Source organism: Squalius cephalus (genome assembly GCF_949319135.1).
Source record: "Squalius cephalus genome assembly, chromosome: 20".
Taxonomy (NCBI): domain Eukaryota; kingdom Metazoa; phylum Chordata; class Actinopteri; order Cypriniformes; family Leuciscidae; genus Squalius; species Squalius cephalus.
Window position 1 is genome coordinate 20,201,232 of NC_137141.1, and position 13,599 is coordinate 20,214,830.

Genomic DNA, 13,599 nt, shown 5'->3' on the forward strand with positions numbered 1-13,599 from the left:
CCTCATTTAGGACAAAAGCTATTACAAAATGACGTTTCTTAAGTGCATAATCTTATCTGAACTACAGATAGGAAAATGGTATTACAGAAGCATCCTAACTCCACAAAAAAATCTTAAAGTCTTAACTTTAGGATAACCCCACTGGTGTCCTAACTTCAAAATGATTTGAAAACCAACTATAAAAATCACATAATAATAGCCCTGTCTGAGAATGACGTCACATTTTTTAATGATACAAGATGAATAACAGCGATGTTTGATGAACACCCAAATGAAGTGCTGCACTTTGACGACAAAACTCTGACGAATAATTACAGACTCCTATGAAATAAAAGGACTAGTCTTTGCCTTTTCTACCAAGTTTATCAAAACTTTACTTGATGAAAAGCACCACTTATTTTGTTTTTCCATTTTAATCTCAGTTATTTCTATTATCTGAGTTTTTCCGTTTTACTTCACAGCAGCTGTTTGCGCATAGTTGGTTGCCTGGTAACAGACCTGAGAGTTGATTACCGAACTCGATGGAGGGGTTTAAGATTTCCTAACTACAGATGAGATGAGATTTTGTAAGATAGGATAAGAATCCTAAATCAACATAAGATTTGCTTTTGTAATACAAACTCCTAATTTAACTTGTCAGATTTTAACTTGAGACTTAAGATTGGAAGTTTCTGTAATACGGCCCCAGAGGTTTATCTAGGATACAGAAAGTATGTATATAAGGAAAGAACTCAACTAACAGTTGGAATAATCCTTGCATAAAGCCACAAAGATTTCAAAGTAAAATAAGAAAATCCTGATCTTTAAGTTTTTATGACATACTTTCCTGCTAGATATTATACAAAATTAATAGATCAAAGTTATATGTCTGAATACCCTGAGATTTTGAAGTGTGCATTCGATGGACTAAAGGTACGGTCATATTTATCATTGTTCAGCGAATTTACATAGGGAATTTCACGCGAGGGCAAATGATTTGCCCATGCAGATTTCGCTACTGGTTCAAGTTGGTCATGAGGATTCACCACAGAAAGCTGCTTGGTTTGAAAGTGACTTCTGTGTGAGCTCTGCTTCAAAAGCCATTTTTACCTGCTAAGTTTTGAAGTCCCGCTAAGTCCCGCCATTGACGGAATTTTCCGTCATTTTCTTTTTGTGATCAACTTTTTATTTTGTTTATATTTCAAATGTACACTTTACTTCATCATCTGCCAAATAGTATACGTGTACTCGTGTACAAAAAAATAAACATCACCTTTAAACTATATACAATTGAAAGCCTTGAAAAAAAAGAAGAGAAATACATAAAATACAATTACAGTAGTGTTGTTGTTAAGATCCATTTAGATTATGCTCTAAACCTGAGGCAAAACAGGTGGTTTCAAAAGTGCAACAATAACTTTATACCAAGCATCTAAAGAGGAGCTCCGTGCTTTATGAATGACAGCCAATGATGTTTCTATTCGAACAGTATCTCTGAAATAATTAAACCTTTCTTCTATTGAAGGGGTCCAGGAGAAAACCAAGAATGCATTCGTTTTTTTAGCGGCTGCTAAACCTGCAAATATAATTTTCTTAGAAGCCAAATTAGTGTTAATACTAAATGTTGAATCATAATTTTAAAAAAAATATAAAGGTAATCAGTTTAGGAATTGGAAACTCAAAATATCCTCGAGAAATACTGCCACTTGGGACCAAAGATTAGAGACATTTGGGCAGTCCCAGAATATATGCAGATAAGTGATTCCATATTCAGATTACATTTTGTACAAACTGGGGTATCTGTGAGTTTCATTTTAAAATGTCTGTATGGGGAAAGATGAAATTTGTGAACAATTTGTGCATCTTTTGAAAGCATATTGAATCTCCAGATCAAAACACAGGTAAAGAAGAAGCAGAAAGAAGTGATAGAAGCATTGCTTAGGCACATGTAAAATAATGCAGTCATCAAACATTATGATGATGATGATCATCGTTCTGAATCCGATCCGGACCTAGTTTGACAAAAACTGAATTTTCTCAGTTTTTTGTTCAAATCGTTGCTTTTTTATGAAACTTACCCACATTCAAGTGTTAATTTAAAAAAGAATGCATGAAGCTGAAATAAAGGAGTTTTATGTTAAAAAGCAATAAAAGGCCTATTTATATATATATAATTGATATATTGCATGTACAGATATTCATTCAACAAAATATTCTTGGGGCCTGGAAGTTTTGTGAAAATGATCAGAAATGCTGGCGCTTGCTTGCAACTTTTTAAAAAAACACTGGTGGGGAAAGAGTTCATACTTTTTTTCTTTTTTTTTTTTTACTTGACTGCAGCCCAAGATATATAACTTCTAATTTGTCTTTAAAGTACAATTCATGTCAAATTTATATTACTATGAATTAATTATTTAAATTATTTTTATTTGAATCCTTTGCAAATTTTGTACCCTGGGTACTGTTGCTCAGAATATGTCAGAAGATGAGAAATCAAATCCTGTTGGAGAACTTTGGTCCAGACTTGAGCTGTTGCTCTTTGACATGCGTGTCACAGCAAACAGAAGTCAGATGGAATATTTCCAGCCACTGGCCTTGAGAGTAAATATCTTTCCTTCACTCGTCTCGCAATATCCCCATTTCCCTCTTTTTTTCTTTTTTTCTTCTGATCTCTGCCTGCCTCTAAATAAAGAAGGCAAGAATGAGTGTATGTGATTTCACCCTTGCGCTATATGAGATATGTGTGTGTTTGTGTGGCTTTTGTGGCGTGTGTGTGACAGAGGTTACGTGGCGGAAGTGTAACCGCTTTTAACCCATGGGAATCATGTCAACAGCACACAAATAAACCCCATTACATAAGTTCAAATAAGCTCCATGCCTGCCAAAGAAAGACTGGACCGCATTCATAAAGAAATGTGAGATAGACAGAGAGAAGGAGAAAACGGGGACATTGGAAGGGAGAGAGGGAGTTAATCCTGGAGCGTTATCTCGTCGTGCTTGTGAATGCCCTGGCTGGAATGCATGTCCGTATTGCACTGCCTCTTATGAGCAGGACCATGAAGGGCATTCCCTTTACACAATCATCTCTCGCTCACGCTCTCTGTCAACCTGGCTTTCTTCTCTCCTTCCATCCATCTCCTTCAGTGTATCAAAATGCTTTTTACACAAAAGCACAGTGATAGTCTGGAGAGTGTGTTATCAAAAAACTAAATTAACAATTCTCAATTTAACTGTATTTAAATCCATTTCAAATTCATTTTACACCAAAATAAATGCTGAAAATGCAAAACAAGTTCTCCGATTCTGTCTGGGCCTAGACTGACTAGCGTGTGAAGTGCCTCGTTTATGATGATTTCATCAGATTTATATTGTGCTTTTGTCTCTTTCTCTTTCTGTGTGTAGTGATGAAGATATGCAGAGTCTGGCCAGTCTGATGAGCATGAAGCAGGCCGATATTGGCAATCTGGATGATTTTGAGGAAGAGAATGAGGAAGATGAGGAGAACAGAGTGAACCAGGAGGAGAAGGCCGCCAAGATCACAGGTGAGACTTGCTTGAGTTCATATGAAGACCCGATATTTCTGTACAAACACATCACCACAGAGCTTTTCTGTTTCTAGTTGGTTTTTCTTTCTGTTCTGTTCCTTTGTTTACTCTGTTCCAGTTCAAATGCATTGAAATGTTAGTTTTTCAGGAGTTTTTTTGTATTCTGTTTTATTCTGTTATGTTTGTTGATCGGTTCTGTTTTATTGAAAATCTGTTTTTTATTTAACTTTTAATTGATTCTATTCTATTATTTTTATTTTATTTTATTTATCATATTGTATTTATATTTTATTGTTTAATTCTTGCATATTTTTCTGTTTAATTATTAGTTCTGTTATATTTTCTATTATGTTACATCAGTTGTAGTCTTATTTTTTCTACTGTGTTCTCTTTGTTTTGCTTATTCTATTCTGTTGTTTTTGTTCTTTTTTTTTTTAATCTATTCTATTCTATTCATATTTTTTTCTAGAATTTCCTTGATGTGGTTACTTAGGGCTTAGGTTACTTATAGTTCATTTGTGTAAAGTGTATATTTATTTCTAGATTGCAAAAATAGATGTGTGTGGATTTTAAGTCCCTTGTAAATTTCAGCGTGCCATTCTTCACTCTTCATTTCTTCAGTCTCAGTTCAACTGTTTCATTTCAGCTAGAGGTTACTTTTTTTCTTTTGTGGTTTAGTTTCTGTCTGTATGTGCACATGTGTGCATTTGCCTGTGCATATGGAGACTTATTGCCCTTGTTTACATTTGCTCTGTTTTTGGTCAGTTTGTTTATTAGCTGCTTTTATACACATTTCACTGCTTGTTTATGATGTGTATGATAAGGTCCATCCAAAAAATGTCCCGTGTGTGTATGTTTGTGTTTGTATGTGCATATGTATGTGCGTGTGTATGTCTGTGTGTGTGTGTGAGACACTGATATTATCCAGCCCCCCATCACACCCCCCATATTGTGGAGTCTTAACATTAAGCCCATGTGCTTTTATCCCTTTATAAGTGTATGTATGGAGCTCCTATGGAAATGCTTGAGTTGTTTATTCATTGCATGGGTTTAGGAATCTCTTTGTTGCCATAGCGGTGCTGTCCTATCCGTTTTTAACAGTTTGTTAGAGCGAAGACACAGTTCAGTGAGACTCACACACACACGAGTCCGTATGTATTGCATACCTCTGATTGCATTATACAGATTTGAGTGTGTATTTGAGTGTATGTTGTACTGTTTTCAGAGATTGTGAGGCAGCTGAATGCTCTCAGCTCTATAGATGGAGATCCAGATGACTGCCTAAAGCAAGCAAATAAGCCTGCCTCCTCTTCTGAAGGTCTTTCAGCTTTCACCTTCCTTCATTCTTTTATTTATACTCTATCTCGGTCTTTCTCCTTCTCTACTCTTTTTTTCCATCCCTTTGCCTGTACTGTGTGTTTGAGCATCTGTTAAGTTCATTGATATTTTTTCCCCCACATGCTATATTTTTCTCCTTATTTAGCGTTCTTCATTTGTGATCTTGTGCCTTCGTTCCACTTTCTGCAGTTTGTAGTGAACCCAGCTACCCACCTTTGTTTCTGTGACCATGGAGTTGATGATTCTGGAACAGGTCTTTAAAGACACCACTGGTCATGTGGTTGAGCGCTCTGATGGCCTAATATGGGTCAGGGTGGCATGGTGGTGGAGCGAACAGAGACGTCACACCTTTCTTATCACCTCAGAGAGCACTTCACTCTCACACCCTGTACACACACTGTTTTTTTGGCCAGCTGGCTCATGTTGGGAGTAATAGTTCTGAATGAAACCCTACATCGGCTCTTTGGATCTGAAGGATCTTGGTGTGGTTCACTTCAAAGTGCAGATTTCAACCATTTATTCATTGGTTATTTTTTGTCACAGTTTTGCTTTTTTTTTAAAAAAGGTTTCACCTGATAATTCATCTGTTCTTCTCGTGGATTGATTTGGACTGATGAATGATGTTCTCTTTTCTCTTTTCCTTTCTGTTCTGTTATCATTGTGGACGGATATTGACTGTTTAGAGCTGATCAGTAAGTTGAACTTCCTGGATCAGGAGGACCAAGACCAGAGCAACATGAGCTCTAACCCCTTCGATGAACCTAATGACCTGGTTGACCTTAACCCTTTTGGTGACCCGGATGAGGATGGTAAGGAGTGACCCTTGACCCTTTTTGTGACCCCTTTGCCCCTTTATCAACAGGGCAGGTTGTACTCATTAACAATCTGAGATGTGCGTTGATGTATTAAGTGAAGAGGGAATGAATACTGCAGCTGGTTTTTGGAAAATCGTTATTAAGATAATATTTAATTATACAAATGCATTTGATACTAGGGATGTGGATAAAATGCATTTGTATACTAGGGATACAAAACTACATATTTTCAAATGCAACTAGTCAGTGTGTTGTCAGTATGACTCAAGGGACTAGTTAGTCTTAAACCTGGCATGAAATAAATTCACCCTATTTTGTACATATATTGTTTCGTGAACAGTTAATCCATGTATGAATTACATTTTTTAAAGGGATCATATGATGCCTTTTAAAGGGGTCCTATTATGCCCTTTTACAAAGTCTTTTATTTTACAAGAATGTTTTCAAAATTTGATGATTGTAAAAAAATAAATAAAAAAGTTTCACGTATTTTACATTATTCACAGCTCCTCTCTCCCCGGTCTGGTTGAATGCGTTGTTTTCGATGAAGCCCCTCCTTCCGAAATACGAAATGTGCTGTGATTGGAGCTGGCCTAGTGTGTTGTGATTGGCAGCTCTTAGCGCGTGTTCTGGAAATGTCATGCCTCTTTATAACCTCAAGCTCTACTCAGATGTAAATATTAACGATGCCGTCAATTTCAAACCATTTTGAACCCGATTCAGACCCTGACAATGTTAACAAACCAGAGGGTTGTTCTAAACAGATTTTTCAAGCACGGATTTCACAGGAGTGGTATGTTTTTTTTTTTTTTTTTTCGTTTTTTTTTTCTTATAAGATACAAAGTTATTGACCATTTAATCATATTTGGCGGAAAACTGGTAATACTAACATTAATCAATCACAAAATCATGGATAATTTTCCTAAAGGGCAGTGAACCAACTTAAAAAAGCAAGAGCTTACAAAAGCTAAAGTAAACACTGCATCAATACTGTAATGTTAGTTAGCAGCCTAGCGGAGGAAAAGCTTTGCCCTTCATTTACAGCATAGCCATCATAGCGACTACATAAAGCTTATAATTGGAACTGTTAATAGAAAACACAACTACAAATAATAAGAAATACTTACAAGTTGTGATCCATAAACAGATTGTCCTGACAAAATGGGAATGGCTGCGTCTTTCAAGAGAAGCTTTTTTGCATATAGCCTGCATTGTACTCTCTTTTGGAAGCCGTTCTCAGTAAAATGTGCTGCGCACAGACAAACGTTGAGGTTATAATGTTCAGGACAGCGTAAAAAATATATTTTAACCTCTCTAAGTTCGTCAGCTTTAGGACACACTTTTTCCGGGTGTGTAAAAAAACAGCGACAACAACTTTTCCACTTCTCTAAAGCAGCCCAACATGGCCTCACCCCCTTTGTTGCTTGTTCCCGGGGGCAGGGTTTATGTAAATTTTAGGGTTTGTGATGTCACCAACCCGCTGTAGTCCTTAAGAGATTTCTGTAAAAGAAAATATCTCCCTTTGCATTGAACTTTGAGCGTCGTAACTTTAAAGATGTTGTTAATGCTCGAACAGCAACATTACACACTAACTAAAGTTAGAAAAGTGAAATCATAATCAAGGACCCCTTTAATGTTTTTCTTTTCCTTTTAGCTCGTAATCTATCTGTTTGTGCATGTATAATATCTGCAAATTGATAAAGCTCTTAGTCTCCCACAAATGGAACAGAGAACACTGCTCCAGACCCGCCTAAAACACCTTGATCGATGTCCAGTTATTACTTCCTCAAACGTCTATGTCACAATGTGAAATATTAGCATAATGCCTGACTAAAGGCATACACAAAGAAAGAAGGCAAGTCTTCAGTGAATTATAGTGTTGTCGCGGAGACGCTGTTTTTGGATGCGAAAGCAAAACCCCTTTGCTTTCCCTTCAGAAAATGGTTGAAATAAGGAATCAGTGGTTAAGATTTATTTATAACGCTGTTCCTGAGCAGTACACCCCAAAAGTAAAAAAATGTGAAATATGCAATTCATTGTTTTTTAAACTGTATTTTAATATGTTGTCACTTCAGGACATAAAGTTGTTACATTGAAGATGACAAATTAAACAATTATAACATTGTATCTGAAAGGTAAGAGTCAATTGCATCTAGGAGTCAATTAAAAAATAAAAACTTACCTCTGTGAAACGTTATGCTCAAGTAGTTCTTGCTAAATTGGTTCTAGTCCTTGATCATCCGCACTTTCAGAATCTGACGTTGACTCGATCTCATACGGTAATAATGATGACATTATTAACTGTGTGTTTACAATTGCTTTAAAAGCCTTGGAAGCTTAAGCTCACTATTATGGTAAGGCCTGTTACATTTTCGGCACACGCTTGGAAGTTTTTGGCCAGTCACAATGCACTGGGTCAGCTGGCCAATCAGAGCACTCTGGGCTTTTCGCAAGTGGGGGTTTTGTAAAAATTATACTGGGAATAGAGGTAATGCAATAATGTACAGTATATGAAAAATATGGCTTTTGAGCATTACAGCATGTTAATCTGTTCTATTACACCCAACTAATAAAAAATTAACTTTTAGAATAGCTTCATATAACAGCAAATGTTTTTTGTTGACATTTTCAACAATAGTATTGATTTGACTGCACTGACACTATTGGATGAGAACTGAACTGAGCTGGTCAATGACATCACTGTCTTTTCCAGAACTGATTATAGATTAAATTAACTCATTTAATAACTGATAATCTTTACAAAGGAACTGAATCAACACTGAACTGATTTCAGCTGAACAGTGACACTATAGTATTTTCTTTTAGAGCTGCTGTACAGCCTGAAATTAACTGTTTGAATCATTGAATAATTTAACTGTTATCACTGTAAAGCTGCTTTCAAACAATCTGTTTGGTTTTAAAGTGATTACAGAAGTTATTACTGTTTCAATCATAAGATTATACACTATTATTTTTTCAATTATTGTGTCTCTTCATGTTTATACATTTTATAGTACTGTAATCATGGGTTTAATTTAGATAATACAGGTGGGGATGTTGTGCATTGTTTGTGTATTTCTAGAAGCATCTCCTGAGTCCCATGTTCGGCCCACTATCAAAGATCAGGAACCTGTGTGTGATCAGGACACCTCTTATCCCTCAAACCCATTTGATGAGACTGACACAGACCTGGATCCTTCTCAATACGGGAACCCGTTTGACGAAGCTGAGCCTGAGCCCGAACCCCAGCCTAAAACATCTCCACCTAGAAGCAGCAAGAGGAAGAACGTCCGGCCGGTGGACATGAGCAAATACCTGTACGCCAACACAGCCAGGACGGAGGAGGAGGAGCTAGATGAGTAAGTTCAGGAATTCTGGGATACACTATGGGAGGGGCTCTTGGTTACAGCAGAACATTTTAAGTGATTATTATTTTAATTGACAAAACATTTCGGTTCAGGAACACACAATTTGTCCTCTATTTGCTCTTCTATTGTTCATTAGTAGTATGTGTGTGTGTGTGTGTGTGTGTGTATGAGCGAAGGAGAAAAGCACTTGTCGGAAGAGAAGAAAGTGGTGAGCGAGTTCTTTCAGCAGGAACAAGGCTTCTGTTGTTCCCCACATTCTTTGGCCTTGTCTGTTCATCTTTGCATTTCTCTCATCCCTCACTCACTCGCTCACTCACTCACAGTGCTCCAGCAGGGACACACGTCTCCAAACCTGACGTTTTGTAGCGAAAATGAGAGAAGACACAGATAACTTTTTAGAACAGCATTTATCTGAAATAGAAATCTTTTGTAACATTATAATTCTTTACTCTCACTTTTGATTAATTTAATGCATCCTGTCTGAATAAAATAATTGTCTTTCAAAATAAAATCTGACAGAAACGTTTGAACTATATATTTATGCAGGGCTCCAGACTAACATTTGAGAGCAGTAGCACTGGTGCCACTAAGTTCTACAGATGGTGGCACCAGCACCTGATCTAGTAGCGCTGGGGGGTGGGGGGATTTTTAATCATAAAGGTAATTTTAATCACAAAATTACTATTATTTTGTACAAGTGCAGTAACTAATAATAATATTACATGTTTACTTGTTAGATCTTGCAACGATGTTAGTAATACTGCGCCGAATTCAAACGCTTTCTCAGTGGATCTCCCACCGCTGTGTAGTAACATGTCGCATGATTGAGACAGGCCCTCGACTGATGCGAATAAACCTGTTCTGAGCTTGCGCTGTACTGTCTAATATTGGTCCGAGCTGATAAACTGTCTACACTGCACAGCTCAAACAAGAATCATGGTTTCGTTTCGTTTGCAGTTAGAGGTTTTTCATATGCAACAGAAATGGCAGCTCTTATCAGTTGGGCAACTTGTTGGACACAGTACGAACTCTAACAAAATTTAGTCAAAAATGTATTAACAAAATGTATTTTTCTAAACAAAAAGTTTTCTTTTTTAAAATTTCTGAGTTGCAAACTGATCATTATTTTTCCAATTTTGTTTGGTCACAGGATTGGTCTAAGGAAGTTGTACTGTACATGAGACATATTTAAAAAAATATATCTTACTGGTCAAATCTCTCTAAAACCTTCTCTTTCTAATTTGCTTTTTATCTTTCTCTTTCTGTCTCTCGTCCTCTCTTTCACCTCCAGTTGTTTTGACTGCACTTTCCACTTCTTTCTCTTTTACTTGGTTGCATTTCTGTCAGCTCTTTCCTACCTCCTTTCTCACTCTCTCTTGCTCTCTCACTCTCTGTCTTTGTCCATAAGCTTGGAAGCTTGGGATACTTTGTCTTTAACCTTGTCTTTCAGCTGAATACCTGCTCAGTCTTTTCTCCGCATTGTGTGTGTATGTGTGTGTTCATGTATGTGTGTATGTCTGTGATGAGTGATGGGCCTTTACACAGCAGTGTGTATTGATGCCAGCGGACGTCTGTGTCCGCTTGTCAGTGAGCTCTCTGACGAGGCCACAGGTCAAAGTTCATAAGACGTGACCTCTGGAGCACCTGGTCTTTCTCGTAGTCAGCAGAGCGTTTTATTGGCTAATAATGCTTGCTGATGCCTCCTTTACCTGAAGACAACCACACACACACATAACAGTCAGACAAGTGGAAAGGTGCAGAAAATCTAAATATTTTAAACAAACAAATTTTGCCAAATTTACAATTACATGTTGAGTGAACAAAATCACATAAATCGCCAATTTGCTAATACAACAAATTGCTCTCCCGCTCTCAGATCAAACCCGTTCTATGAGCCCAGGTCCTCCACCGCAGACAGCAACACCTCAGATATGTGCACCAAACGCCGGGCCCCTCAGGCTCCTAGTGCTGGACCCAACCCTGCTGTGGCTCCTGGAGGCCCAGCACCAAAGACTTCAGCTCCTGAAGGAACGTCCACTCCACCTGCCCTGGCACCCTCAGCTGTCACAGCTGTGATAGGGAGAGAGCTGGCCTCATCCTCACCTAAGGTAAATCTTCCTCTCCACATTAGGACTTTAATTTACAATTGAGTCGGACATTGGCATGTGATGAAATGCTGTCTTAGGACCCTATTTTAACGATCTAAGCGCATGGTCTAAAGCGCTCTGCGCAAGTGCATTTAGGGCGTGTCCGAATCCATTTTGCGAGTCCTTGAAGTCCTTGAAAGTTCGTGAATCTGAAAAAAAAAATTTCAAGGCCCTGGAAAGTTTTTGAAAATAAACATACATATATACAGGTCCTTGAAAGTGCTTGAATTTTTTTTGTGCATATTATTCCCTCCGGTCCGCTAATGTGTTATTTCGTCAACACTTCGTGGCCTATGCATATTAGCTTGCTTGATTTACATTAGTTACTCACATTTACGCCTTACGTTAAGTGTTTCCCACGTGAGGTACTTCGTGTTGTACGTTGCCATGACGTTCACGCACGCACGAAACTACTACAATGGTACCTCAACGTTTAACAGACACACCGTGAAACATTGCAAAAATAGGCTGAAAAAGCTGAAACAATGTAACCTTGCTCTCACTTAAAATGTGTCCCCACATTAAGTCCTTGAATTTGAGGGTATTGGACCTGTAAAGTCCTTGAAAGGTCCTTGAATTGGAAGTTAACCAAGGTGTGGGAAACCTGTGCTAGTTTAACTACGAGAAAAATGGTCAGCGCACACGGCGCATGGTCTAAAAGGGTTGTCCCTACTCTTAATGAGTAATGGTTGTGTGTCAGTTGTTTGTGTCAGGAATGCACCTAGGATGCCTATGATGCTGTCACTAGGTTTTGGAACACAGCTATACAGACTACATTGATCATTCTTTGGTAGATAAATACTAGCCTTCACTTAAAACTATATACTTTTCCTGTATTTTTGTAAACTTTATACTTTATACTTCAAAATAAAGTTTTATACACTAACATTCAAAAGTTTGGTGTCAGTAAGATTTTTTAGATGTTTTGGAAAGTCTTATGCTTACCAAGGCTGCATTTGAACAATTATAAATTAAAAACAATAACACTCTGAGATATTTTTACAATTTAAAATAACTGTCTATTTTAATCTATTTTAAAATGTAATTTATTCCTGTGATGCAAAGCTAAATTTTCAGCATCATTACTCCAGTCCTCAGTGTCACATGATCCTTCAGAAATCATTCTAATATGCTCATGAGTCATTTATTATTATTATCAGTATTGAAAACTGTAATGCTGCTTAATACTCATGATATGTGTTTTTCAGGATTCTTTCACGAATAGAAACTTCAAAAGAACAGCATTTATTAGAAATATTTTGTAACATTATAAATGTCTTTACTGTCACTATTCAGAAAGGACATATTAAATTGATCAAAAGTATTAATTTCTTTCAAAAAAAAAAAAAAAAAAATCTTAGACATTTGAATGTTAGTCTAAGTTTGTTTTAAAATCTCAATTTTAGAAAACTGCCAGTGATGATGTCCTTGTAATATTTGCATACTGACTTGTGATTGTGACTTGTGAAACATCCAGATCACATGGTTTTAATGGAAAGTAAATTTAATTGGGGTGTGTCATTGTGATATTTCCTTCAGGAAAAAGCAAATATAGTTTTCATTGTCATCTTTACAGGGTCTTTATTTCGGTCACTTTTTTCCAACAGTGCCACATTTCTTGTTTTCCCCATTCATTTCACTTTTTGACATCCAGGACCACTCACTCCATCCCTCTCATCTGCTTTCTGTCCTCTTCCTGCACGCTTCACTCTGAGCATTTGAATACAGGCATGTATTAGCTGCTCTGTAGGATCGTTATATATGCATTATGATTCTCTTCACTCAATGCTTTAGTGAGTCTAATTAACTGGCTCTGCGGTCCCTCTCTGGCTGAGGGTGTGGGGCGTAGGGTGCAGGGGGCGAAGGGAAGCCCACCGAGTGTGAATGAGAGCAAGGAAGGCGTCGGGCCGCTGCAGAGGGGCTTATACATGGCCAGATTAAATCCCCACAGGCCGAGTGTTTTTATTTACGCCTGCGAGTGTGTGCGTTATAATGTAGTCCATATTTAATTATAGCGAGGGGTTTATCACAGCACAGCACTTGCGTGTGTCCGCGCCTGAGAAGACCTGCCCAACTTAAACATTTAATTACCCAAATTCAGTGGCCTGTGAGGACACACACACACATAGACATCAGGAAAATACGAACAACTCCTCAGAAACAGGAAGTGGTGTCCAAACTTCAGCTCATGGGATTTGTGCTCCGAGTTGCCTAGTGAGTACGCCGTTGGGCTCACATCAGATCTGTCCGACTAAAACCAGAGTGATTGGTCCGTCAGAATGATTCTCAGTGTTGGGTTTTTGATCGGAGATGTCATATTTCCAGCAGATCATGTGCTCCCTTGATCTCTATCCCACACCCACTTCGTACGGATTATGATTCCATTCTTTGACTGCGTACGGAGGTT

The 13,599-nt window shown here is 37.7% G+C and overlaps 1 protein-coding gene across 9 annotated transcripts in view; it reads left to right on the top strand.

The window, feature by feature from the left end:
* ehbp1 (EH domain binding protein 1) overlaps window positions 1-13,599 on the top strand; it is a 135,348-nt gene that overhangs the window by 38,452 nt on the left and 83,297 nt on the right. For 5 of the 9 annotated variants that reach the window (XM_079852739.1, XM_079852740.1, XM_079852743.1 and 2 more), the window contains 4 exons: window positions 3,382-3,521; window positions 5,546-5,671; window positions 8,760-9,036; window positions 10,922-11,153. In XM_079852739.1, the coding sequence (XP_079708865.1) occupies window positions 3,382-3,521; window positions 5,546-5,671; window positions 8,760-9,036; window positions 10,922-11,153 (775 nt within the window). Of the gene's footprint in view, window positions 1-3,381; window positions 3,522-4,749; window positions 4,843-5,545; window positions 5,672-8,759; window positions 9,037-10,921; window positions 11,154-13,599 lie in introns of all 9 variants that reach the window. The other 4 variants (XM_079852737.1, XM_079852738.1, XM_079852741.1 and 1 more) reach the window with 1 other exon arrangement.